Source organism: Pyrgilauda ruficollis, unplaced genomic scaffold (genome assembly GCF_017590135.1).
Source record: "Pyrgilauda ruficollis isolate IOZ18807 unplaced genomic scaffold, ASM1759013v1 scaffold179, whole genome shotgun sequence".
Lineage (NCBI taxonomy): Eukaryota > Metazoa > Chordata > Aves > Passeriformes > Passeridae > Pyrgilauda > Pyrgilauda ruficollis.
Genome location: NW_024516875.1, coordinates 145,442 through 172,996, shown reverse-complemented (window position 1 = coordinate 172,996; position 27,555 = coordinate 145,442). Strand labels below are relative to the sequence as shown.

Below are 27,555 nucleotides of genomic sequence, written 5' to 3'. Positions count from 1 at the left end.
ATAATTATTTGCCAGGACTATTTGTGCCATGTTGTGTTGTGAGGCTTATACAAAAGTGCTGAGAACCTTTACTGGTTATTCCTCAGCTTTCTTGTCTTTCCTCTGTCCTGCCCAACTTCAATGCAATAAACACTTGAACCTTCAGGACTCTGACAAATCTGGACAGCACACAAACTTTGCAGCAGTTCCCGCAGAAGAAGCAGCTCCCCAAACTGGAATGTTGAGGGGAGAAAAAAAAGAAACTCTCTTGGTTTTCTGGCATTTTTGTTCTTCATTTGCATTCTCTCCACAGACAATGGGGGCCAAGGAATGTCTGTGTTTGTGCAGTCTTGGTGACATTGGGCAGAGTCCTGAAAGTTTAAGGAAGGAGCTTACTACCTCTGGATTTTTATAGAAAAACTCAAATGCTTTCAAGTGCCAGAGATCCAAAGGTAGAATTTCAGCACAGGTTACGTGGCCTGGCAGCTGGTGGCCCTCTGCACAGGCAATGGCATATGGATGGAGCTGGCTGTTAGAAATGTGGTTGTGTGACATTCCTGGCTTTTGGGCATCAGATGCAGCAAAGGAAAGCAGTTCTGGGAACCAGAGCAGGATTCCCTGGTGCCTTCAGAAATATTGTTGTATTGCTTGTACATCCTTGGGATTAAGTGATTTAAGTGGATTTTTTATGCTAATGAAATTTTCTTCTGACTCTAATCTGCAAAAACTGTGGGGGAATTTTGTCTTCCTCTGTAGCAAGAGGAAATTCCTTCTTCCATGTTCCTGCAGTTTGTTGTAGTTTGTCTGCAAAGACCACCTGGCCTGAGTGGGAGGTCTAGAAAATGAACAGCCACAATGCACAGAACACATCTTTTATTCAGTAAGCAAGCAAGCACAGAAGTATAATGTGTAGTGCTTAATATTCATACAGTACTAAAAATATAAAAATAGAAATAAAATTTCACTGAAAGCATTTTCACTCACAAATATACAAGGAAAAGTGCTGTCAAGCCACATCATGCTACACCACTTGCCAGTGCTGAACTGACAGTTTTCCAACAGAACTGAAACACTAAAAACTAGTCCTTTCTCACAGTTTTTGGTGAGTCTGAACATTTGACTAGCAAAAAATGGGCCTCCTGCAGCTGAGAACCTAAAAAGAATAGATGTCATTACCTAATGGAACAATAAAATAATTTGGGAGAGTTCTGTAGTGATAGTAGCCTGCTTCAGGCTGTTTGTGTAAAGACCAAAAAAAGGTAAGAGAAATAAACTTGAATCCTGATTATAATCCAGATCAGTCATGGCTAACAATTCCTGGAACTTATTGTGCATGGATATTTGTGCAATACTCCCACCTGCTGGCATATCCATCAACTCTCTTCCTCGAATGCTGCAGTTCCCTTTGCCTGCTTTACACTGGCACAGATCTTCCCCTTAGGTCTGGTGGAGTCCAGGAGAACAACAACCCATAATCAGTGCTAAGTGCCCTCAACTTTTAGAGAACTGCAGCTTTTCCAGCACCTTAACTTCTGGGGCTGCCCTTAAAAGGAGGAATTCACACAGCAAAGTGACATGGGTTGGAGACTGATTCTTCAGGAAAGTCCCTGCACCAGATTCCTGCTTTTGGAGACTGATTCTTCAGGAAAGTCCCTGCACCAGATTCCTGCTTTTAAGTCCCATTTTGAGGGTGTGACCTAGAGCTGAGGGCTTAAGAATCTTCTATCTGCTGTCCTTGGGCAGGGAGCTGAACTACCTCCATCAGGAAGCCAGCTCTGAGCTGTGTCCCTAAAGGCAAGGGTGGGATTTGGGATCAGGCTGACAATGACAGCTGTAAATCAGAACAAGCCCTGTCTCCCCGAGTGTGCCAGTGCACAGAACCTGCTCAAATCACACAGATAAGGGTGTGCAGAAGCTAATGTGAGCCCCACTTGGATCAGTTCTTATTTTGGAATGGGATTTATTTATACTTGGTTATACCTGCTATAAAAATAAATGTGATGATTAACCCCTGAGATCATTCTAGCATACTGTTTTGGCCTGTTACTTGTTTCCCTCAGAAATAAATTTTTATTTGGTTTACGGATGTTTATTTAGGTTCTAGTGACAAGCTTTTATAAAACACATTAAATAATCAATGTGGGGCTGAAAAGGTGTACATTCTAGTTGCATATATGATACATACCTTATACGTATATAATACATTCCATAACAGCCGAATGTTCTAGTATTGTCTGAGAAGTTCTTGCATGTGGACAAAGCACTTAAATACTAGAAGATAAACAGCTGTTCAGGATCAAAGATAATTGCATCTGATATGGTTTACTTAGATTGCTTTTCTTTCTTTAAATCTTATTACACATAATAGCTACAGTAGTTTGTCCAGCAGGTAATAAATGAATGCATAAAGCACTTCTAGCTATATCTGGATATCATATGCATGCATTTTTTATAAATAAAAATCAAATGTGAGATCACATTTTCCCATCTTCTGTTTATAAACTAAATCAAATTTCTCATTCATTGAAACAGTGAAGATGTCTTTCCATAGCCCAACTCGTCCTGAAACACAGAGAAAGAACACAAGTCAAAGAGTGGATGTAACAGGACACCAAATACCTACAGTCTAGTTGTGCGGGGCACCAAGTATCAGCTGTGAGATTCTGATCAGTCTGGGCTTTCTCTGAAAGCTAATAAGACCTAAAGCTGTTCATTGTCTCACCCAGTTACTCTGGCACTACCCCTGCAAAGCCTTCAAATAAAATACATCTTCAGCTGCACCAGCCCAGTGTCACACAGGAAGAATTCAGATTTGTCTGAGACTTTACTCTGGCCTTAATCAGAACTGAACACAGATTATGGGTTGGGTGCTCGCTTAAATGTGGATTTCTTCTTTCAGTGCAAGCTATGGCTGTTTAATAATTCCAACAGCTAAGACACATTCCAAAATCACCATGCCTCCAGCACCCACTTCTTAGAGAACTATTCAAAAGGTACAGAGAATGGGGGGTATAAAACTCACTACTGGAGTATAATATTTTCATTGCTAATTTCCATTGTTTTGTGTCTAGAGATAAGTCCAACAGATGAATTTCCATTTCTCAAAATGGAGAGATTTGTTTGTTAAATACAAGTTTCCATCTATGAAAGAGAACAAGTGCCATGTACTCAAGCTGCACCACTGACATTTTAATTTTGAACATGAGGAATAGGAAGCTTTTGGGGGATGCAATATGGACACTGAGCACCTTCCTCATATGAATTAACCTATGGAACCCAACCAATGACATAACATAACCTGATGACCCTGCTGAACCTACCAGCCAAAGGCAGAAGCCCCCTTAACAAGTGTTTCAATGCAGCCCAAAATATATTTAACTCAAAGTCAGCCAGGGTTACTTGGGGCTGAATAAGCCCTATGGAATAACTGGACTGAGAGGCCCAATTCACTTCTCATTTGTGCTGGAGATAAAGACAAAATCCAGACTTGTTCAACTGGAATAAATGAAAGGAGAATTGGGACTGTGCTACCAGAGTTTAATCATAACAGCAAGAACAAAGCTACATGCAGGGAGCTTAATTATGCATTTGATGCATAAGAAGAATACCCATTTAATTCAACTACCATTGCTTTAATGCAGAAACTTTATAATTGACACCAACGACAAAACTGTCTGAAACATCTATGTATTACTTATTAATCTGATGGTATAGCATGTGTGGCAAGGGCCATTTTATGAAATCAGGGCTTTTGTACAACTCCTGAAGGTATGAAAGGGTCCTGATTTCTTTTCAGGATCCAAAGACCAGAATAACCTGACACTGAAAATGCCATTTATTGTTTTCACCAAATTTCTCACTTATTTGAAAAAAAAAAAATTAAGAAAATGCTTACAATCATAAACATCTGAAACTAACTTAAATCTTGCTCTGGCAACTATAATGGCAAAATGTACAGCATGAAACACAAAACCCTGTATTTCCCACTCAATGATGATAATAAAGCATTTTCTTCCTCTGCTTGATTAAAAAAATCCTTTTATTTCTGAGTCTCCCTAAAAACACGTATGGACAAATGACAAGTTTTACAAATGACATACATACACAGTGGATTATTTGTAATAATTCTTTTCTTTTTTTTTTTACCATATCAATTGATAGCTTGTCAAAAAGTCACCCACCTGGTTTATGATTTGAATCATGCAACTGCGTAAATTATTATAAGAGTCAAATACAAGTAACATATCTAATCATTGTTCTGCTTTCACAGCAGTTCAGGGTTATCTTCAGAGTAAAGATCAATGTGCTAAAAGAAAAAAAAAATATGAAGAACTAAAATAAAGCAAAATAATAAAGTAAATGTAACTAATGACAAATTAAAATACTTGAAAAAAATTGCAATCAGCTGTCATGTCATTGCCACCATTCTTTGTCACAGAAATGAACAGAGAAGGAACAAAGCACTGCTAATGAAGCTACATTCTGGAATAACAAAATATTGTAAAAGCCAAAGACAGCAAAGAAAAGAAATTCAAAATAAGGATATTTATACTAAAAAGCACACAGCGAACACATGACGAAGTATCACATTAAGTGCTGTAGCTCCCTTCCTTCTCTATTACAACATGAAGGCCTCTCTCTGAAACATTTGTAGACAGCAGAAATAAGAGGCTACATGTGGGCCAACAAGGAGAACACAACCCTGCTGTTTGCAAAGCCTTGCATCCACATGAGCACCTTATTCAAGGACTCGGGGATGTCCCAACCAAATGTGTGATAATTGAATAAATAACCAGCTAACACAGAATTAGTAGTTTAATTAGACTACTAATTAGTAGTCTAAGAGGGACTGTTAATATTTGGCATTTTCACAAGAGATTTGAAAACAATTATAAAAATCGCAGCTGGTACAATTTGCAGATCACATGAAGGCTGGCTGAAAGTGATAGTGTGGAAAGGGCTCCTATACACAGAAGAAGACCAAAGTAGTCCTGTCATAACCCCTGAGTAAGGGACAATAACCTGCAAATCGATTCCTCTAAGAAACTTTGTGGTCACAATAAACGTGTATCATAAAGTGTATGATGCTGTATCATAAAGTGCTACCACTGCTATGGGTGGAAAACAAGGGAAAGGTCCAAAGAGAACTGGATTAAATTAGAGTATGAAGTGATTTTATGTTTGGGTAAGGCATATGTAGGGATAACATGGGAAATTACCATCTTGACCTAGTTCCCTCATTTTTAAAAGAGATGTAGAGCAGACCACACAAAATAATTTGAGGGAGCCTAAGTCCACTCATGCTTCTCAAAGGCAACTGAAAGGACTTGATTTCTTATCAAAGGACAGATGTATCAACAGATCACATGGCACCTTCAGGTTCTTAGAGAAAGAATCTCACCAGAATAAACATATGGAAGATGAACACATTTTAAACAACTGAGGTAGGAAATGAAAATAAAAAGCTTATAAGGGAAGCTGTGGTTCCTTGTAATTTTATGCCTTCCAAATGAGAAATATCTGCTATTCTAGAAAACCTGGTCTAATTAAACCCCAGGGCTCAGGCCAGGATAAACTGTGTAAGATGGTGTGGGCTTTGGAATGCCAGAGGTCAGAAGGAGCACAGCAGAGTTCTCAGCACAAGGAGCTGAATCCATCGAAGCGAGAAAAAGACTCTCTGATGGAGTGGTTTGACATTACACTGTTCAACTTGGATTCTTCCATCCTTTTCAGTCACTTCTACCTAACCTGATTTCAAAACAACCCAGCCCTCAAATTGCACCAACAGTCAGCTCCCTCCCATCCTTTACATGGCAATATTTTGCCAACATTTAACACACCCTGGAGGTTACTTGCAACTTCTCCAAGAACAGTTTTGTTGTGGGTTTTAAACATACCCCTGCCAACAGGAAGAGCCTCTGCATTACAGCACTGATCAATGAGTTGATGGCAGTGTTCCACCATGGATTCCAACTGTGCTTTGTCATAAGAAACTCCTAAGAACCTCACCAGCTGCTCAACCATTGTCGCTAGGTCCTGCAAGAGACCATTTAAAACCTGGGTTATTTCACAATAATTAAAATCACATTTTTAATGAGTTTAAATATTGCAAGTAAGTTATATCCAGGTGAGTGTGAAAAATACAAGTGCTGAAGTTGTAGAAACACCACTCCATTGAAGTTTTGCCACCTTCCAATTTGCTGAAAAGAAACACTTTCTGAGCAATTAGAGTAAGACAGGCTGGCAGAAAGCATGGCCATGTAACCTTCAGATGCTGGAACAGGGAACAACTGAAAAGTAATTGTGATGTTTCCCACTTCAGGGAACACTCCACCTTTAACTGATCCCTTTGGAATACCAGTGCATTTCAGAGGATTTAAAAGTTACTTTGATTTTGACCTTAGTGAAATAAATTACTAAAAAGATTAGGAAAGCCCTTCTTCTTTTGTCAGCTTCTGGGACTGCATTTACGTAGATAGGAAGGATCTGGGGAGGTGCCCTCTGAGAATTACCATTAATTTACATCTCCAGAATTCTGAGGTTCCTCAGTATGAGTTGCAAGGACAAAATAGTAATATTTATCCGGAAGCAGAAGGATGCTGTGATGCCACCAGCTGGTGAGCACAGCTAGGAATACATTAGTCATTCAAAACTGTGGAATTGAAATTATTTTGACTTAACCTTATTTACTCTGATTGTATTACACCTTCTTTTAGAATCCCACTCCATCAGAAGACTCAGTAAAGCTGGAATTATAATTTACCCAGCTTTATTGAGTCTTGTCCTGATTTCTTCTTACAGGTTTAGAAACAGGAGCTGGGTTTTTCCTATGCTTGCATTAGTTTTCCAGTCAAACAAACACTCTCAAGTATTTTCATTAGCTGTCAAAAAGATATTACTGCAATAAGAAATACATAGTATTTCCACTAGATTTCTGATTTAAGTGGATTTATTAGCCAGTAGTATTACCTTAGTACTGTAAGGACTTAATAATTATATCTACCTTATGCTACATGATCATACCCTCATTGTTTTCAGATTTGTTTCACAGAAAGCAGTAAGAACAACCAAATAATTCCAATAAATGCCGAATACAGAGGACAAAATAGTGATTATATATTTTTCCCTCATTGATACAGCACATAGATCAAGACATTTATTTTAAATGAATGCCTAGGGCTGAGTGTAGCAAGTACTGAACAGTTTCACATCACTGCCTTCTCCGCAAGTAGTTCAGTGCCTATACATGCAGGCAGACTCCTCAGTAAATTAATATGGATAAGAAAATGCCTAAAGTCCATAGAAGCTCCTGAATTTTTAAAGCCAGTGCTTTATAAATAGTATCAGGCATTAGGGAGCCCAAATATGGACATAAGAATGTAATTTTGTGCTTTATTTATTTTAAAAACTAGGGTGCTAAATGTGATAAAAACATCATTTTGCTACATCTAACCTACCTTATGCATATCTTCATACTTGAGAAAAAGTACATTGGCATCCATGTGGTGTTCCCAAAACTCTTGCACATGTTCAAACCAGGAACCATATCCTACTGCAAAAACATTATGATTGGCATGAGGAAAATAAACACTTTGATTATTAAGTTGTTTTCAAAAAGGAAAAGAAAAAGATATAACAGGAGTGGTTCACAGCCCCAGGAGAGCAGTGTCTCATTTCGACCCATGTAAGGGGAAACCTAACCCTCCCCACAAAACTTTACTTATTTGTTTTTCAGTTCTCTGATTAAGTCCACATTTGCACTGATTCCAGTCAATTTATGTGTCTCTACCAGAGGTTCAGCCACTGGTACTTTGTATTTACAACCTTAAGAATCTCTTTTGTTGCCAGTATTAAGACAACCCCATGAGAAATGCATTCTACATTTTTCTCTGTTACCAGTGACTAATTCTCACAAAGTACTTAACATAAGTGAAGTTTGTTGTTTTGTCTATTTTATCTTTTCAGCAAAGCAGCTATAGAAAAATTATAAAAGCAACTTCTTAGGTTTGTATTTTGAAGCCACCTTTTCTCTTTGAAAAATAATTGTTTCATTCTGGTAACTGGAACACTGATGTATTACCTTCATGCATCCATTTCTTATGGAATAGGAATAACAAAAAAATGGAATCTCAGTGCCTTTATGAAAATGGAAAACTGGTCAGCTGAATAAAATTGTTTTCCTGTGAAACGGATCTCTTTGTCCATTGGATACACCCGAGTTGACAGGATTCTGCTGAGACGTAAACATGGAGCTGAATGCTAAATTTCCTGTGCATTACAAACCTCCCATTTGTACAGTTATAGCCACGGAACATGCTGTGATGTTCTACTGGCTCTGGGAGGCTGAGATAGTCAGGTGGCTGCTACAAGATAAGGAGACAAATAACTCTTGGGATACTTACATGGCAAAGAGCACCCAACCCTTCTATGTTAGAAGATCTTCTAACATGTCTTTCTTATGTCTCTGGTCTTGAAGTTCCTGATCAGGGGCTATGGCAAACATTCCATTTCCAGGGAATGCAAATGGAAAATTGAAGGTGGACTGGAGTGAGAGGAGAACATTAATCCTGCTCAATTTTGCAGGATAAGGAGCAGGAAAGAGTTTTTAAAGCCTGTTAAATAACCTCCATTGGTAGGCTTTACTTTTTTCTTCCCTTTGGTATTACAGAGCTCCTTCAGCATCAGCTGCCCTAAATTCCAGGTTTGCTGCTCTGGATCTAGAGGAGATCGGGCTCTCAGAGGTCAAGGTATCTGGTGAATTCTTAGTGTCACATTAAGGTATCAGAGGAGATATTGCAGAGAAATGGAAGGCAGCAGGATTTTTTTCTCTTCCTTAGCTAGAGTGTGGCAATCCCTTGGTTATTACATTTTCCTCACAGAGCTGCATTTTTCAGGCAGCAGCAGCCTGCAGCTGCCTTCTCATGGGGTCTCACTCAAGCTCACTGGTGCAGGCCTAGATAAGGCCCATGCAAACTAGAGAATTTGTGTTAACTTCCAATACATGAACCTTGAGTTTTTGGCTGAAATTTAAATATTAAAGGAATTACCAGGAAAATAACCCCAAACCTGAGGACCAGAGACACTCCTGAGAAGTAGCTGATAGTGAGGCATAACTGAAATCAAATGATGCTGGGAGTATTCACCCCTTTTTAGGAGGTACTTGGCAGCCTGCAAACTGAATTTCAGAAGAGCAGACCAGAGTTTTGCTCCTGTTCAGATGGCAAAATGCTGAACCCAGGGTGTCAAGTACTGTAAGGCAAATATTTACAAAAAGCACAGCTCATAGTTTGCATGGACAAATCTCAATCCCTGCAGCGCCATCCGTAGCAACCTCCTCGCTGTATATGCAACACAAATGCACCTTTATACAGTTCACTTCTGTACTTGCAGAAGGAACGCAGAGATGAAAATAAATGTGTGCAGAGAGAACAGCTCCTTACACTTGTCATTCATAAACCTTCTGCAGAACTCCTGAAACGTTCCTCTGTAGCTCATGGTCCTTAGGGAGCGGTGGAACTGGTAATAAGACACCACCAGGTCTTTGGGGTTTCGAGCCATGTATATTACCTGTGATGGGGGGAAAATCATCTTGTTGAAAGCTTTTTCCTCATCCCAAAGCATGCATACAACTGCTGCCAGCAGAGTTAAAACAAACATGAGTTCATTTTCACCTTTGAGTTGCCATTGTGGAGGTCTGAAGGCAAAAACCGATAGGGCAGGTGGCTTTTGATGAGGCGAGGGGATGTCAGCTCCTAAAATAAAGCAGAGAGAATTGTTTCCCATTGAGCACTGCTTCAGGGAACATCCTGAGCTAGCCTGAACTGCCACACTTGAGACCCTCTACTACACTGACTTCCATTCACAAATTCACTTAAATTAACAGGAGTTTGGGACTCCAAATCAGGTCAGGGAGTTACATCTGGTTTTTAAGTATCAAAAGGTTGGATAATGTGTTGGGGGTTTTGTCATATTGGGGTTTATCCCTTTTGTTTTCAAAATATGTCCATTTGCAGGGCCTTCTGAGAAAGAGAATATAACCATGGAAGATTCTTAATATCAAACTCACTTTATTTCCAGTGATGCCTCCACTAAAAATCCTTGAAAAATACTAGAAGCTCTGAAAACATGACCCCTAACTTCTTCCAAATTTTACCCTTGATTTTATTGTATCCTCAGAATTAGGCCCAAAGGTTTATCTGAGTATGTGAACGTCTTTCAAACAATATTTTTTCTGTAATTTGATACAAAATTGTCTCATGACAGAAATCATGCTCTGCTATTAAAAATGGAATAAATCCATATTGAATCAATCTGCTAGCACATGGCATAGATAAGAACGTGTAATCTCAAACTAAACCTCTTACTATTGCCACCACTTTTTTGCAGCAGGGTAGCACTGAGGGCTTACTGGATTAGGCATCACAGATGAAAAAGAAGAGCAATTTCTGACCTCTAAATACTCTCAGCCTAAAGTAGGCTGAAGCTGCAGTTGTCATTGACCACAAGCAGCTTAATTCTGTCCCTGCCAGCCTCACCTTGCTCAGTCCAAGCAGTGCTGCAACTGTTACAAGATAGCCCTGTATACTTTTCCTAATAATTCCAAGACATGCCTCTGTCAGAAGTGGCTGCAGCAAGGACAAGATTACATTTATGTGCCACGCAGCTGGACTTCAAGGGATTCTTAATATTGTGGAATTTCATGCAGGATATTCCAGATCCCTCAAACTGCACCCTACAGTGTCTGTAGAGAGCCAGGATCTGTGGATCTAAAGACTGAAATGTGTAAATTCAGAGCAGTGGGAATACAGATGCATGGATAGCTACCTTTTTAGTTACTCTTTCACAAATTCAAGGAAGGAATCAAAGCAAATTTGCCTCATTTGGCCAGCTTCCATTTACATAAGCAAGAGAGGCCTGGAACTTTGATTTCCACTGCCAATCCACATATTTCCACATATTTATGACATGGAGACACATTTAAAGTATTGAACAGAACAAAATGAAGCTTAATAAAAACAATTTAAAATAACCTATTAACACTTCGAATCATTGCAACATTCTAAACAAGTCCAGTGACGAGAAGGACACAGGATAAAATGAAGTGATAAACATGAAACGGAGGAAAAAGACACCCAAATGCTGGAAGACTTTCTTTGCAATAAATTGTACCTTGATGATGTCCAGACCAGGCTGAGGGTACTCTAGGACTGGAAGTTGCTCATCTATATTCATTAGTCCAATCTCATCTGGATCAGCTCCCTGACTCACTAGATACACCACTTCCTGCAGCAATCCTGTGCCTGCACAAACCAAACAATGAGAGAGAACAGATTGTATTACAGTTCTTGTCTAAACACAGCCATATGAAGGGAGACCTAAACAGAGAAATAATGGCAACTTTTGTCCTCAACAGTCTGTTGTGAGCTAAGTCTATTACTACTGTTTTAATGTAGTATGTCTGCTCTCTTGGTTTTATTTTAAACACATGTAGATCTTCCATGCAAAAGACCTGAGTTTTTTTTCTTCAGTAACAATTTAAATACACTTCTGTTTCCAAATCACTTAACCTGTGAACTGCAAAGCATTTAACAAAAGGTTTTACCTCTGTAAATGTTACCTTGGCAAAACACTGCTATTTCCATTTTAGGAATTAAAAAATAAGACAAACAGAGGTCATCCAAGTTCACAAAATGCATTAGTGGCTGTGCTGAGAGACCTTTATTCTAAATTGCAGGCAAGGCCCCTGTTATGCAATGATTTGAGAGTCTATTTATGCCTCCAGGTTATGAAGTGGATAAAGCCCCAAACACATCCATGCATCAGTCACAAGCTTTAGAAGCCTCAATTATGCATCTCTCCCCACTCTGAGGACATTTACAAAGCAACCATTAAATATCATGGCAAGTGACTCCACTTTGGAAAATTAATTTAGGTACTTCGGACAGGGAAACTATTTCAAAGTGACTTTACCTTCAGGCAGGTAGGGGACCCTCAAAACAGAGATATTTGACAGAGGGTTATGAAGAGAAAGGCTCTTGGTGAGATGGAGGAACAGAATGTGGAGAGATCATGATGAGCCAGGGGAGGACCCCACAGTTCAGACGAAAAGATCCCAAGGGTGTGGGACACCCTGGAAACTGCAAAAGACAGACCCATTATTTAACCCATTATTAATTATTTACTGTGCACAGTAAGGGAAACGAGACCAGGATTTATCCACTCTCTCATGTTGCCTAAAGGAACAAGTAATGGTTCCAGAACTGGTTACAAAGCCCAAGCCTGCTCCTGCATCCCAGCCCTTGGAATGATGAACTCTGAGATCAATGACCATTTGAAAATAATTAGAGAGTTGCAAGTCACTTGTATCAGTCACTAGTTAATTCACTTTAACTAACAAGACAGTACACACAAATAGGCACCTTTGTACCAATCCTGTATGTTGTTTCAACACAAAAAAAAAAAAAAAAAAAAAAAAAAAAAAAAAAAAAATACCACTACATCATTATTCTGGTTATTTTTTAATCTGAGACAGAAACAGTTAAGTGAGGCTGATGGTTGGAGTGAACACAGCCTGGATACAATGTGAAAGAACACACACCTCCTATAATTGTCTTGGATAGCAAGCACTTCGAGATTCCACTGTTCCCTTACTGACTGATGGGTAAATTAAAAAGGTTTGGGACAGAAAAAAAAAAAAAAAAAAAAAAAAAAGAAGACACTTTTATATTATCATCACCCACAGAGACAGCTGTCACACATTTAATACAATTTAATAATTTAATACAATTTAATACACACTTGCCCCCAAGGCTGTTCACTCCACATTTTTAAGTTCAAGCATATGTTTTATGCATTAAAATTAACATTCGTACACTACTTTAGTATCAGCCCTTGTGACTCTGAATGAGCACAACCCTTGTTCTCATTAAATATTTATTCTGACCGGAAACACCCTGGCTCTCCATAATTTATTTCAGTATTTCCAATTCCACCTGCAAAGAGAAATGCTATCACAGCAGCCCTGTTTCCATGAAATGAAAAGAAATAACTCTGTGGGGATACACAATAATTCATTGCTCAGCTGCTCTCTAGGCAGAAAGCTGCCATCTCTATTGTGCCTCAATATAGAGGGGCTGCAGGGTTGAGGCAGAACCACATTGAACCTTCGGGAGAGCAGCACCAGCTCTCCACAAAGTCCACCAGAAAAGTTAAAAGTGAGGACAGGGAGCACAGCCCCCATGGGGAGCACCCCCTTACATGGTTATGACCAGACCTGTGGCTGTGCACTAGACTTGGCTTGATTGCTGTCAAATCCACCGAGAACAGCAGAGGTGGGAAATGACATATTTCCCATGCAAAGTGGGGGTTTTGGAACTCAAAAGTCTCCATCTAAGTATTTCCTACAAAACTGGTGACACGCTGAAAGAGAAATGCTGGGACTATCCAGTAGGCTGGAATTTCTCCTCCCTACACCCGCAACAGGATCACTCATCTCAATTTCCCTCAGACATGATCTCTGTGCTAGCTTTCTCTTTTGTCAGTCACTGTATCTTTGCCCTTATTTTTTTTTTTTAGCCTGATTTTTTCCCACATTAGAACTCAAGTTACTGTGCCTCAGAATTTCAGGGTCTTAATGCAAATGAAAACTAGGGAATTAACTTTTGAGGGAACAGTGATTTTTTTTTAACTTGTCACCGTTAATCAATTATTATTTACCTCTGCAACACACACACATTCCAAAAGCTCCAGGTAAAAAAATTATCATTGACCTGGTTTCCTGTTTAAAAGAACAAATTAAAGCATCACATGCTTAATTTTTTAAAAAGAAAAAAAAATCTAAAAGCTTTTATATGTATAATTAGATAGCTATGACCTCCTCACATCTCCACTAGGACTAAAACCCACTCAAATTAAATCAGAGCTAAACGTTCTTTTGGTTTAGGAAGGATGACTTAACCTAGCAACAGGCAGCCCGAATTCCAGACCGGGCTGCTAGAGCAACATCTTCAACCCTGGGAACACAACTGGCTGAAAAGCCAAAGAAGGTGGGATTCTGTACCTATCCACAAGATTAAGAGCCGATGCCTAGACCTGGGATAGCAGAATTTATTAAAATAATATGATAGGATGTGAGTCTTCTGCTGCATCCCCATCTGTGTGTAACACATACAGAAATTTGCCATTTGACCCAGCTGACTTTGTGATCTCTGTGGAGATTTTCAAGAACCATCATTTTATGGATGGAAAGTAGAGTAAATTTCTGAAACTTAGATTATCAAAGGAGATTATGTAAATAATGCCAGCAATCCCAGTCTATCACAAAACCTGGCCAGATGTAAATGCCACAGAGACTTTCTAAGAGAAAGGAAAATTATGATACCTATTGGACAGAAGAAAAAGGTGAGGCAAGCTAAATAAAAAAAAAAAAAAAAAGAAAATAAAAGCTAGATTTCTGGCCCTGCCAAGGCAATGGATGTTGTGCATCTCCAATATCTTCACTGCTTCCTCCCTGTGCTGCTGAACACCTGTACATGTACATGCACACCTCACTTGGGATGGTGCAGAAGTATAAACACAATAGGATAATCACTGAAAAACAGGATTAACTGCCAGCCTTTGGACATGAGGCACCGAATGCCACATTGATAAGTTCCCAGCAATTCTACCCTTTCTTCTTTCATCTGCAGCATTTCATTCCGGAGGAAGATTGCTCACCCTGCTATCTCTAAAGTCACACTGCCAAAACAGACATGGAATTCATGAACACTTATCCAATTCCAGCTAAAATTGAGGCAGTCAGCATTTGAGGAACTTCAGTGCAAAGTACCTGAGAAATGCTATTCCTGACAAGCTCCTCAGCTATGTCAATAAAGCACCTCAGGAGAACAGAGTGTTCCAGTCTATCACACAATATCTGGAAAGAGAGGGGGTGGGAAACAGCTGCGAGAAGCTACTGCCTGCCAGAATCTGCAGATGTCTTTAGGTGACCTTTTTAAATTATTTGTGAGCCTGTATTTCTACCCTGCATAACAGGAGTATGCTACTGAGGATGCACCGTGCTTTCCTGGGCTACCCAATGATGCACAGGAACCAGGACTCATTACAAATCCCACCACTCCCCGGCAGTCCCTGTGACCAAGAACTCTTCCTTTGTGCCCTTTCCATGGCCAATGCCTCAGCAGCAAGAGCAAAGTCAGACCAGGGCCACTCATCCTCTGCTCCTCAGGAGCTGCTGCAGCAGCAACCAGGCAGCACAGCAAGACAGACATGACTTGGAAATGCCACGGCTACTCCTTCTGCCTTCTGTGTGTTAGACGTCCTCCAATGTCAAATTTAGTCACTGTGGAAGGGAGAAATGTTCCCTAGTGCAGATGTTCTCTGGCTTCTCTCAACTCTTTCTGGCCACTGGCACTCCTATGAAGTCACCAGATATCATCAAAGTGAAGCGGCAGATATAAAACCATAGGATTTCTGGTGAAATTTCACTTGTCTAGGTGGTTTTTAAGGTCGTTTCTTTCAGTTTCTCCTCTCTTATCAGCTAGGACACGACAAACCTGCAGCCCAAGGATTAAAAGGCCTTGGTATATTCCCTTTATTCATTCCTTGTATGGAACAACATGGAAAATTAAAATAAAGAAATACTAATGCTAGTAATCTAACAATTCCAATTATCTGTACTTGGTTTGATCTGCCAGTGCTTGACCAAATTTTGGATAATTCAGCGCAGCAATCCATTATGACTCATAACTTTTTTATAGCATTGGTAGATGGAGGTGCTCATTAAAAGAGAGAGCTGCCAAAGCTGCCAGACTGGTCCGCAAGTGCTGTACAGCAGAGCCTCACACCATTGTTCTAATTGCCTGCAAGCTCATTCCCCCCTTGGCCAATGGCAGTGTAAATCTTCAGGTCAGTATGACAGATTCATCCTCACCCTATGATACTGAAGGGAAAATTAGATTTTCCATTAGAAGAAAAAAACCATTTCCAGAACATTAAAGTATCTCCTCTTGAGGTGTGTATGCTGAAGTTCTCCTACACATTCAAATTCCACCTGGCTTACGAATAGAGGTTTTCATTAACAACTAGTGTTTTAAAAATAAAAATAATGTATATAGCTTGATACCATATTTTCAAATTCTTCTATTTTCCAAAATGAGACTGGGGATTCAGAATAAAGACTGAAATGGTGATGTGATATTGCCAAACTATTTATTTTGACTCACCAATTAAATATTTATCAGAGGGCCCAATTTTCAGAAAGGACTGAATACTCATCCTTTAAGAATAATGCCCCTCTTATATAGCCTAAATGCCACATAGTCAATAGTTACCTGTCAAGGGAGTCTGTGGGACACAAGGAACCTGAATTCAGACCTTCTGAAAGTAAAGGGGACAATTTAGGTAAGTCTGGATTTAAAAGAAATGTTAAATACACAATTTCCAACAATATTCAATAAGCACAGTATTAGATTTTTAGACTTTGTAATCCATTTATTTTTCTGCTTGCAGCTACCAGTTTTTAAACCAAAACCAACGGGCTAAATTCTGCAGACATGGGTCCATTAATTTTGAGTTGTGTTTTGAGTATGTTTTGCCAGAGGCTATAAACAGCACACTATGAAAACCCCATTCTATTTAGGAGGAAAACCTACTTTCTGTTTGCTAAAAAATGCTGTCACTAAACTGTTTACACACACATATTATCCACAGAATTATTGCTATTATGTCCAATACAGCATCCTAAAGCACTGCTTTAATGAACTGGTTACAAAGCAAAGCTATTTTTGGCTAATGCATTAGTACTATTTTTTTTTTAAAGTGTCCTGAGTAATGATTCTCCCTTAAATTAGCACACTAACTACTCAACAGAGGACAGGATGAGAAGTGCACATCCACCACAGAGCATCTGGGACCTGGCACTGACAGCTGGGGCAGCCTCAGTCTCACAGAGCCAGGCAGGCGGCCACTATTGCCCACACCAAACACCAGCCTGAAGCAAAACACCTCGTTTGGAGCATGCTGGGTCCTAAAACTGGAGCAACACTAGTAAATGAAACACACCAGGACCTGTTCTCTGGGAGATCTGTGACACAGACAAACCCACACCTACAGAAATCAACTCCCTGAAGAAGAGAGATTCATCTGGCTCTCACTGGCAGAGGTCTTTTGCCGAGGAGAGCTGGGGCAAAAAGCCTTTCTTTCTATCCTTGTTAATAATCCACAACATCCTCACATGCTCTGCAGCAAGAGCTGAGTAAGTAGCATCCTAACAGCCCTATGAATCAGGTCTACAGATCTACTGTTAAAAACATCAACAGACCAAAAGTTTGCCTTCATTTGCCTTCTCATTGAAGAATCCTGATTTGTGTCTTCAAGCTTGTCCCTACATCCATGACTTCATCGTATCCAGGTGCCCTGGATTTTGTCACAGGTCCTTCACAGACAACTGCTAGTGGCTGGTTACAGACATCTCTGCATATCAGATATTTAAAGGGAAGATGGTTTTACTCTTCTCTTGAAGATTTAGCTGGACTGTCCATATCTGTGGATGCTCATCCTGTCTTGCACCAGGTGTCAACACTAATGGAGCAACTTCACACAAACTGCTCCAATCCACTTAAAATCAGATCTGCCAAATTAGCTCAAGGAGTTTCTACTTTTGGCATCAACTCACATAGCAAAATTTGTGTGGGACAAATCAGAATGCATCCACCAAAAATACTCTGCACATTGTTTTTCTACCAGGAATGATGGACAGCAGGCTAAGGGCACTAACAACCCTGCACTAGCACAGGCACCTTTAAAAGCAGGCATCTGCCCATATCCTTGGGTTAATTTTTCTCCAGTTTCTACTCACCAAACAAACATGCTCCGACAGTAAAAGAGAGCACAACATCCATCAGGCTAAACCAAAAATACATAACATACAACATGCAGGAACATAGAAACAACAGATAAGCCTGCTTGCCCTGACAGAATGACATTTCTTTTCCCCCTTTCCACATCTATTCAAGGCTGACCAGGTCTAAAGCCAATAGCATAGTAAGTTGTTACCTCAGTTGTAGCCTGCCCTCGTGCATCCTCTGGCAGTTCCATTCTCCCATCTTTTTAGGACCCATATCAAAAAACATGCCTAAATTGCATTAATACATTACCCCAGCAGAAGCTCACAATCTCCAGCTGAAAGTCTTCCCACTGTGCCTAATTTCCCTTTGTTTTCATACACTGTACCAAGGACAACAATGCAGGAAAGAACTTTGCTGTGATGACAAGTCATTGGGTTTTAAAATCACACTCAAGGACTTCATTGCATTGAAAAGAACTGCATCGTTACCCTGAGCTCCACTGATGTCTAGGACAACTCTGTCACTCTGTGTTCTCTTCTACAGTCATAATATGATCTGTGGGTAAATGCAGAGCTTCACAGTGAGCTCTGCTGACTGAGATAGGATCAGCAATCAGCGAGAAACCGGGCACCTCTATTAGGCACTTGTGTTGAGGTAGATCTCATACCCTCGGCTGTGAACATACTCCTCTCCCCACATAATAATGTCAGAAGATGTCTGTCACTACTCAAAAGGCAATTCTCTGCCTCAGCTTCAACCCCCATCAGGAAAATTGTTAGGCAAAACCTGCCTACACATAATGTGCATTTGCACATATTAGGTGGTCAAGTTTCAAGAGTGTAGCACAGCAATAATATAATGTAACAACTGCAGGTACAGGTAATACATTAAAAAAACCACAACCTGTCCAGTCAGCTATTGCTTGTCTAAGGTCAGGAAGTAAAGCAATTTGTCCCACACAAAATCCCATTCAAGTTATAGCTGCACTAAGCAAAACCATTCTTCTCAAGGTACCTATGTCCCCCCTCATTGAGCTGGACTGCAGTTTTAAGCCAGTTACAGCCCTTTCCATTGCTATTCTTCAGAATCAGAAGTGGAAAGAGATCTGTTTGGGAGTATAAAAGTGGATCAGCCAACTGATACCACCATAGATTCGATGCCTAAATATTTTAGCTTTTTACACATTTTTCATACATTCATAGCTTTGTAGACTGATAATACATGGTTATATAGCTCCTGCTGTTTTTCCTACCCCTTCTCTTAGATTTTAGAGTAATAAGGTAATCTTCTAACACATTCCTGAAAGACTGGTTTTCAATAAGGGAACCTCCAAGGACATTTTGTTTTCCAACCATGATCTGAGAAGGCACAACAAGAAATGGGGCAAAGAAGCCCCTGAACCAACTCTAACGGGGCAGAACCTGGGGTAAAACTACCTAACCAGTTGCTCTTCTAATTGGACAGTATTAGTTAGATATCATTTGTGAAACTTATAAAAAATTGTGGAAATTTGATGCTGGGTGTGCCCGTAACCATGGGGAAACCAGTAAGCTTCCAATAAAGACCTGCTTCTTTATTTTACCATTTTAATACTGTTACAAGGTTTTTCCCTTTCAGCTAACAGATTTACAGTGCTGCAGCAAAATGGCTGAAGAGAAGACACCTTTTCTGACAGAAAGCACTGGTGACCCCATATATGCACTGACATTGATCATTACTAATGTACATTTCAGCTCTGCATGCAGAGAGCAATCCAGCTTCAGCAATGCCTGCAGCTGTTCTGTGCTACTTTGACAATCCTGACCAGCAGAAAAAAGGCTGCATGGTTAAGCTGTACTTCTCATGGCCTTTCATCAACAGGTGGCCAAGGGGCCAATGGCACCTGGGCTGTGCCAGCCCTGGTGTGGCAGCAGGGCCAGGGCCGTGACTGTCCCCTGGGCTGGCACTGCTGGGGCCACACCTCAGATCCTGGGGCACTTCTGGGAACCTCAGGACAGGAAACACATTCAGGGGCTGGAGCGTGTCCAGAGAAGGGAACGGAGCTGGGGAAGGGGCTGGAGCACCAGGAGGGGCTGAGGGAGCTGGGGGGGCTCAGCCTGGAGAAAAGGAGGCTCAGGGGGGACCTTCTGGCTCTGCACAACTCCTTGACAGGAAAAAATATATATGGTAGGTGACATCTGTTTGCCCATGAGAACTGCTTACCATTATATATGAAAAATGAGAAGAAACACACTCAGTGGAAAACACAAACAGAAAGATTATATGATTTATCCCAGGTCACAGAATCTACAGCCACAAAGTCACTTTAGATGCCCAGTATCCCAGTGCTTGTATCACTTGTAAAGCAGCATTTTTGAGACAAAACAGGGGGTAGTTCCTTCCCCTCAGTATGGTGTATGAGTCCCTACTGTACCCAATGAGAGAAGTAAGGCTGCATAATAAGAATTTAAAAATTAAGCATTTTGCTTCCTTTCATTAATATCTTTACTGTGACAAATTAACATTAGCATGAAATGAGAATGACTGTCTGGTGGGTCTGGCTGATCTACATGATTTTCTAATTCTTTAGTCTTTGAGGTCATTATCATTTAATACAATCAATAGTGATTTCACATGTTCAGAATACATGTGAATACATTTTTAGCCAGGGTAAAACCTTTTTTCTTTTTTTTTCTTTCCCCTATGCCTCTTTACCAAAAAAAAAAAAAAAAAAAAAAACCAAAAAAAAAAAAATTCCCACGAAAAAACCAAAAAAACAAAAAAAAAAAAAAACCACCAAAAAAAAATTCCCACGAAAAAAACAAAAAAACCAAAAAAAAAAAAAAAAAAAAAAAAACCAAACAAAAAAAACACCAAAAAAAAAAAAATTCCAAAAAAAAAACCAAAAAAAAAAAAAAAAAAAAAAAAAAAAACCAAAGCAAGTTGAGTTTTGCACTACTTAACAGCAGGGAAGCAATTATGCAGCATTTGCATAAGACCCAGCAAAACCTATTAGATAACTTCATCTTCTGAACCATTTGTCTGCCTCTAGTAACATCTCTTCACTGGTTTGATAAAAGGGTTATGAGAGAAACACTGCCATCTGGGTAATAAAAGGAGTTTCCCTTAACCACAGATTTTTTTTCTCTGCTTTTATTTCAAGTTTGAGACATAGAAGGACCTATTCAATTGTACTCACATTGAAATCAAGTCAAATGCATCAGTGGCAAACTAAACATTGCCTTGAATTACTTATTTTTTGATAGTTTTATTTATAATTTCTTTGCCTAGCAGGATTTAGGAGTGAGTCAATACCTGAAGGTATTTTGAGCTGTATATAAATAAAAAGATAGACCCATTTCAGAAGGACTTTCAAAGCACAGGAACCCAGTGGCTCTAACCCCCAGAAATATTAATCTACCAGAGTCACTTTCTGCACCTGAATGGAGTGAGTTTAGGCTGTGGAGTATTTACTCTTCTCAGTGGTGGAAGGCACATGATTTCAGTCACCAAGAGCAAGAAATCAGATTCAAATATAGACCCTGGCCATCAGTCCCTAAAGAGACAGCTCACAAAGCATATCTCTATCACAGAATGCAGCTTGCTCTTTCCTTCCTGTTTGAAAAAGAATTCCATTCATTCTGGCCAGCTGGTATGGGAATTGATGCACATTCATCTGTCATTAAAATAGAACAATATCTGAGCTTTATACACTGCTTAAACAAACCAAGTAACTGTGATGTTACTGTCAGAGAGAAAAAGTTACATGCTCTATTCTGATTTTAAAGGTATCAACTCGTTCATCCAGATTCATGAAACTAACAGAGGCTTCTCATCATTCCATGTCACAGACCATAATATTGCTTCAAAAACCAGAGGTGAAAGAAAAAGAATCCCAGATTTATTTTGCGTAAAAAATTGATTTTTAAGCAAGCCTCATGATTTCTCAAGGCATGCCTCTGGGCCAGTAACATTTGCATTAATTCTCTAAATGAAAATGGTTTAAGCCCAAGGGAACAAAATTCTGCAGAGATTATAGCACTATAAATCTAGCACTGCAGAATCTGGTTCTTTTGCAACTGCAAAGCTGTTGTTTAAAATAATGCCAACAAAACTGCTGGGAGAAGTTCCATGTGAGAACACTGGAAATTAAGGCAAGTCAATTAATTTAACACATGTGCATGCTTGTGCCCCCTAAGGAGTCTTTGCTACAAAGGCCACTCAGACCTGCCATTAGGAGGGAAACCTCTGCAATCCACCACAGCTGCCACACGTCCCTCTGACAGCTCCCAGCCAAGCCTCCCACAGCTCAGGAACATCCTTGGGCAACCCTTCAGCCTGATTCTCCTCTCAGTTATGACTGTGTAGATCAGGACTGACTGTCAGCAGTGTTTGACCTGTGCCCATCTGGGTATCTGCAGCCACAGGATCTTAGTCAAGCAATAATACTCTGTATATTGAATAATAACACTGTTACTGTGAAGTACAGTAATACCAATCTCACCTGGAAATATAACCTCCTTGCCAGGAGATTTTTACAGTTTGTGGAAAACGTGAAAAGTAGGATTGAACAAGATAAACAAAGCAAGATTTTGGCATACTTATTTGGTACATTGTCTTTGTAATGTATTTCTTTATTCAATATTTTGCCAATCTGTTTTATAACATGGTCCCACAGACAGCTAAGGTTCATTGGAAGGGGAAGAAACAAGAGCCAAATATAAGAAATTCTTAAAACAACTCCATATCCAAAGAAAAAGCACATATGTCTACATCTCCAATGATTCAAGCCTCTCTTTGCCTTAAGTGCAGCAGCTTTTGAGTGCTGAGCCTAATAAAAAAATATTTTAGATATTGATGAGCTGAAGTCTATTACTTTTACTGGGGAATCAGACAAAGAGGAAAACTGATGGTTATATTGTACCCTCTGTATCCCCCAGTTTAACAGTTGTCCCTGTCATAGCTGTAATGGTCAATGCATCAAACAACTCTTTCCCCATAACAGAAGAAAACCCCAGGGCACACAGAGTCCCCGCATGGGAAGAACATAACAGGGATTATGGGATGAGGGAAATGGGCCATGGAAGAATGCAGAGAGACTGTAAAGGAGAGGAAGGACAGAGCTCCTCCAACAGCCAAGGAAGGGACTGGCATATCCTGGTGACCCAGCAAGAGGGAGTGTTGGATTCAGGAGTGCTAGAAATAGAAGGATGAAAGAGGTGTGCACACAGTGGGAGAGGTACACAGAACAGGAGGAGAACAGAGAACCTCCCTGTGCACACAATGCACTGCCAGAGGCATGACCTGTACACACAGAACCTCTCAAACAATTACAAAATGGACAACTCAAACTGACTTTCCCTAGTTCATTTCACATAACAGAGGTGAGTGTGAAAGAATTCCAAAGAGGAGAACTCAGTAAATACACACACATGAAAGCTGTCCTTGGAATGACCCATAAAAACACTGCTGGCACGTCATTAAGGCAAAGGTCTAGAGCCATCATATTCCCTAGCAGCCAAAGGGTAGTTACAAAAATGCAGTGCTACAAAGGAAATTGAGAGTCTATAGAAAGACACCCTCAGACAGGTAAGGCCATAGACAACATTTGCTCTTTTCACCTATTGTCTGGCACCAAACGCAAGTTCTTATGAACTGGCTGGACCTGAAGCTGGTATTTGCTCAACAATTGACATTTTTCCACACAGAACCCCAAAAACTTATTTGGCAAAATAATCACCATTATTTTGATGGGAGAGAGAGTTGCATTATTAATGTAAACAGCTCACTTTCTCAAATTACCAGTTTTGCAAAAGGCATGAACTTGTGGGTTTTGACCCAAGAATAACAAGTACACATCCATTTAGAACACACACAAGATGGTATGAAGGCAGCTACTGTGCACCACTTCTGAGCAAGAACATGGACAGATCACGTCCAGCCAGGGGGACACTGTAAGACACAATAAAACACAGAGTGAACCTGAACTAAACACTACACTTTAGGGACCGATTTAATTCCACTGAAATCACTGATGTTAGCAAACAGCTAACCTGGCTCTCAGCACAGTGACGAGGGAATACCATGAAAAAGTTTGCTTCTCCATAAATTCTGCAGCTTAAATTCACAGATGAGAATTTTAATTTTCAAGTAGGGCACAGGAAATCCACAGGATGAGAGGGTTCAGCTCAAGTTGTGGTGGAGGCACAGTGCTCCCTATGAACAGTGCCTATGTATCTTACCTATGGTGTGAGCTCCAGTTATTTCACACTATAAAGAACAGCATTCTTGTTTACATTTTCTCCTGCAAAACTGTGTGTCCCACTCAGCCTGCCCACGCTACACAACAAAGTTATGTGGAAGATGAAACTTTTGACTTAATTTCTTCAGTAGCACACCTGATTTTAAATAATGCATGACAATAGAAAAGGTTTTCTATAATTACAGTACTCCCATATGCACAAATACAGATACACATTCATATATCTGAGTCTCTGGGTTTTAGGCATAAAGTTTCTCATAGTGCAGAAGCTCTCAAACGCTGTTACCATTGATTGGGCACAGGTGTTAAGAATAATTAAAGATATAAGAGATATCATTATTCAGCCATCCCTCAGTGGAAATCACATTAAAGCAGAGTCACTTTCCATTAGGCTTATTACTTTACTGCCAGTAAGGGCACTGGTACATTTGATTTTCTACCATTATTGGAACAGCTTATTCCTGGGTCACTCCCAATTTACCAATAACTGTAACTATTTCCAAGCACCGCCTCCATTTCACATGTTTGAAGCTGTGTTGTCTATTCCTGCAGTGTACAGCATCTTCCAAATGGCTTCCAGACCACTTCACCAGTCCCTGGGATAGCTGAAGCAGTCCTGGCCACTTGTGGATTTTCTTTGCCAAATAAGCCACCATATGGTCAACAGCTACTGCTGGAGCCTTCTGCTTGCAGCCACAGGCTCTGGCCTCTCACACATCCAGTAAACAGACTTTTTTTGGTATTTTACACAGTTTGAGCAGATGGAGAGCTGCTGCTACACTGAACAAAGCTGATTTCCTTAGGAACAAGAAAAAAGTTTTCTGTTGGACCTATCTGACATTGGTGCATTTCTCTTTCTTGAACTATTGTTCAAACACAATTTATTCACAGAAACTGGATAAATGGTCCCAGCCATGTTCTACCTCTAAATGTTACCAAAACAAGCCAAACCATTTCACCCCAAATAATGACATTTTGTGCACAAAATCTGTTTTGTGAACCTACATTTTTCATTAGAGCAACATCATGAAAATTCTGATTAGGTCCAGTAAACAGAAAAATCTTTGTCAACACTACTGAGAGGCAGCAAGATGAAGTTGTAGTTTGGGTAATGGGCTTCTGGATTTAATTCCTGGCTTTGCTGTAGACTTTCTACATGACCTTGGCTAAATCAGTGGGAACCATCTCAAGGAAGCCCAGTTTCTGCTGCCGTGCCTGTCCCTAGCCAGCAGCCCCTCTGAAGCCCTAAATAAGCTGTAAGCCACAAAGGAGCAGTTGACAAAACAAGTCTTAGTAGACTCTGGGCTACAAGAAGGTGGAGTTTGAATATGCTATTATTGTCCAGAGCCTATTCCCTCAACAAGGACATCGGATTACTCACCACCTAAGCATTCTCTTTCCTGGCAAATAAAATTCCATTTTGATCTCAAGGCTGCTCCTCCAGCTCATCCACAACATACTGCACTTTCAATTTCGATGCCCTATTTCTCACCCAGCTTCTCCTTCTCCCAGTGACTGGCAGTAAATCCTCTTGCAGCATGTCCATTTTCTTAGTGAGCAGCTCCTGTTACTGGGGCCCCAAAAGATCAAATATTATGTTGGTATATGAACAAACCAGCAAATTAAATATGATTATGCAAGCTGGCTTTCCACAGCCAACTATCTAGCCATCAAAACTAAGCTACTGCCAGCTATTAATGATATTGTGGCTGGCTGAGACTGGCTGAAGATATTTAACAAGATGCCACTATGAAATTGGAGTGCAGTTCTAACACAGGAACATTGTAGCCTCAGATTCTCAAAACTGAAATCTTAAACTACAAAGAATTTAACAGTGTTGGTGCTGCATGCACCATATAAATCATGAAGAAGACAATTTAAAAGAAGAATTTAAATGTAGCTGTCTACTCCTAATCCCAGTATTTTGAGAGCCATCCATCTACCTATTTTCCCTTATCTAATGGATTATCTATAAAGCTCTTGCCAGTCTTTAAGAGCATAGTTAGTAACAAAATACAAAAAAAAAAAAAAATAAAGACAAATGTTTGAAACTGCTTGAGAAATAATAAAAACATAATAGATGCTACATTGTAGAAATGTGCTTGAAGCAGCACACCAGGAAATTGAAAAGCATTAGCCATTCACACAACAAACAATGAAGTAAGTCAGAAGTCTACAATACTGAAACATCATTTTACAAGGGCATTTACAGAGCTGACATCTGTTATCTCCAGTGGACTTTGGATTTCCTAGAAAAAGATCATCTCATTGTCATGAAAAAAGTCACTCAAGAATGCACTCACAAAAGAGTTTATCTGATTTTGTCAGGTGGGGTACAAAGCTCCAATATTGTCTGTTTCTTTGCAGGCAGCACTACATCCACGGTAATTCTCTTTAAATATTTTTGTTTGGAAACAGAGAAGATAAAAACAATCAAGAAATACAGCATTACAAGAAGACACCCAAATGGTGTGCAACAGTCAAAGGATGCATTTACTGGACAAAACATTCACTTGTACTGTGAACAGGAGGACTTTCTGGTAATTCAGACAGTGCAGCAAGAACGTACTTGGAGCACATGTTCTCCCAGAAGGATCAGGGCAGCCGCCTCGAGAGTGCAGCACGGAGGGAAGGCTGTGGAGCAGACACCGAACCTGTGCACCACCGCAGATATTAGCAGTGATGCCATAGCCCTTCCCCATTCGACATCTTTGCTGAGCGAGATTTCCCTTGCCCGGAGCAGCACCGTCATACTCCAGCGGTTCGGGAGCACCCCGGTGGGGTCACCGGGGCAGCGCTGGGCACCCGCGTGTACCCACCCTCCGTGGGTCCCCCACAGGGCCCCCGGCCCCACTCCGTGTCCGGGACAGGCTCTCAATTCTGCAGAGCTGCGGGGGCTGCCGGGCGCAGAGCACCACACCTGGCCATAGGGCACCATCTCCGGACAGCAGACACTATCCCCGGATACAGGACACAGTGTCTGGATCCAGGACACCATCCCCGGACACAGGGTATCATCCTTGGACACAGGACACTGCACCATCCTCAGCCCCAGGGCTCTATCCCCGGATACAGGGTACCATCCTTGGACACGGGGCACCATCCCCGGGGCACACCCGCGGTGGAGAACGGGCTCAGGCCTCACCCCACATCCCGCGGAGGCCGCCGGGGCACCTCCAGCCCCCGCTCCCGGCCGCGGCTGCCCGGCCAGCGGGGAGAGGAGGAGGAGGAGGAGGAGGAGCCGCCCCACCAGCCGCGGCAGCCCCGGCCCGCCTACCTGATTTGGGATAGGTGACAATCCAGACGTCGCTGTCCCTCACCGGGAAATTGGCGATCTCCTCCATCTTCCCGCGGCAGAAGGGCGGCAGCCGCACCCCATTGTACTCGAAGTACTTGCTCTCGAACTCGCAGGGCGTGCTGGGGGTCTCGGCCTCGCTTTCCGCCATCCTGTTCCCTGAGAGCCGCGGGGGAGGCCGACGTGCGCGGGCC

General features: G+C 40.8%; 1 protein-coding gene across 1 annotated transcript; it reads right to left on the bottom strand.

The window, feature by feature from the left end:
- Positions 1 to 837: 837 nt before the first annotated feature.
- On the bottom strand, positions 838 to 27,555 carry SULT4A1 (sulfotransferase family 4A member 1). The gene is made up of 7 exons (XM_041464329.1): positions 27,344 to 27,555; positions 11,149 to 11,279; positions 9,651 to 9,731; positions 9,420 to 9,546; positions 7,437 to 7,531; positions 5,877 to 6,015; positions 838 to 2,541 (listed from the first exon to the last, which is right to left on the bottom strand). The coding sequence occupies exons 1-7, from the start codon at positions 27,510 to 27,512 to the stop codon at positions 2,429 to 2,431; spliced, it is 855 nt and encodes a 284-aa protein (XP_041320263.1). The 5' UTR covers positions 27,513 to 27,555; the 3' UTR covers positions 838 to 2,428.

What these genes read in the sequence shown, in the direction of transcription:
- SULT4A1 (XM_041464329.1), bottom strand. Translation starts at nt 27,512, where the DNA reads ATGGCGGAAAGCGAGGCCGAGACCCCCAGCACGCCCTGCGAGTTCGAG. An exon ending in AAGGTTTATGAATGACAAGT is followed by an intron (nt 7,532 to 9,419) that starts GTAAGGAGCTGT and finishes ATGTTTTTGCAG; the next exon opens with TAGGATATGGTTCCTGGTTT. An exon ending in AGTATGAAGATATGCATAAG is followed by an intron (nt 6,016 to 7,436) that starts GTAGGTTAGATG and finishes GGTCTCTTGCAG; the next exon opens with GACCTAGCGACAATGGTTGA.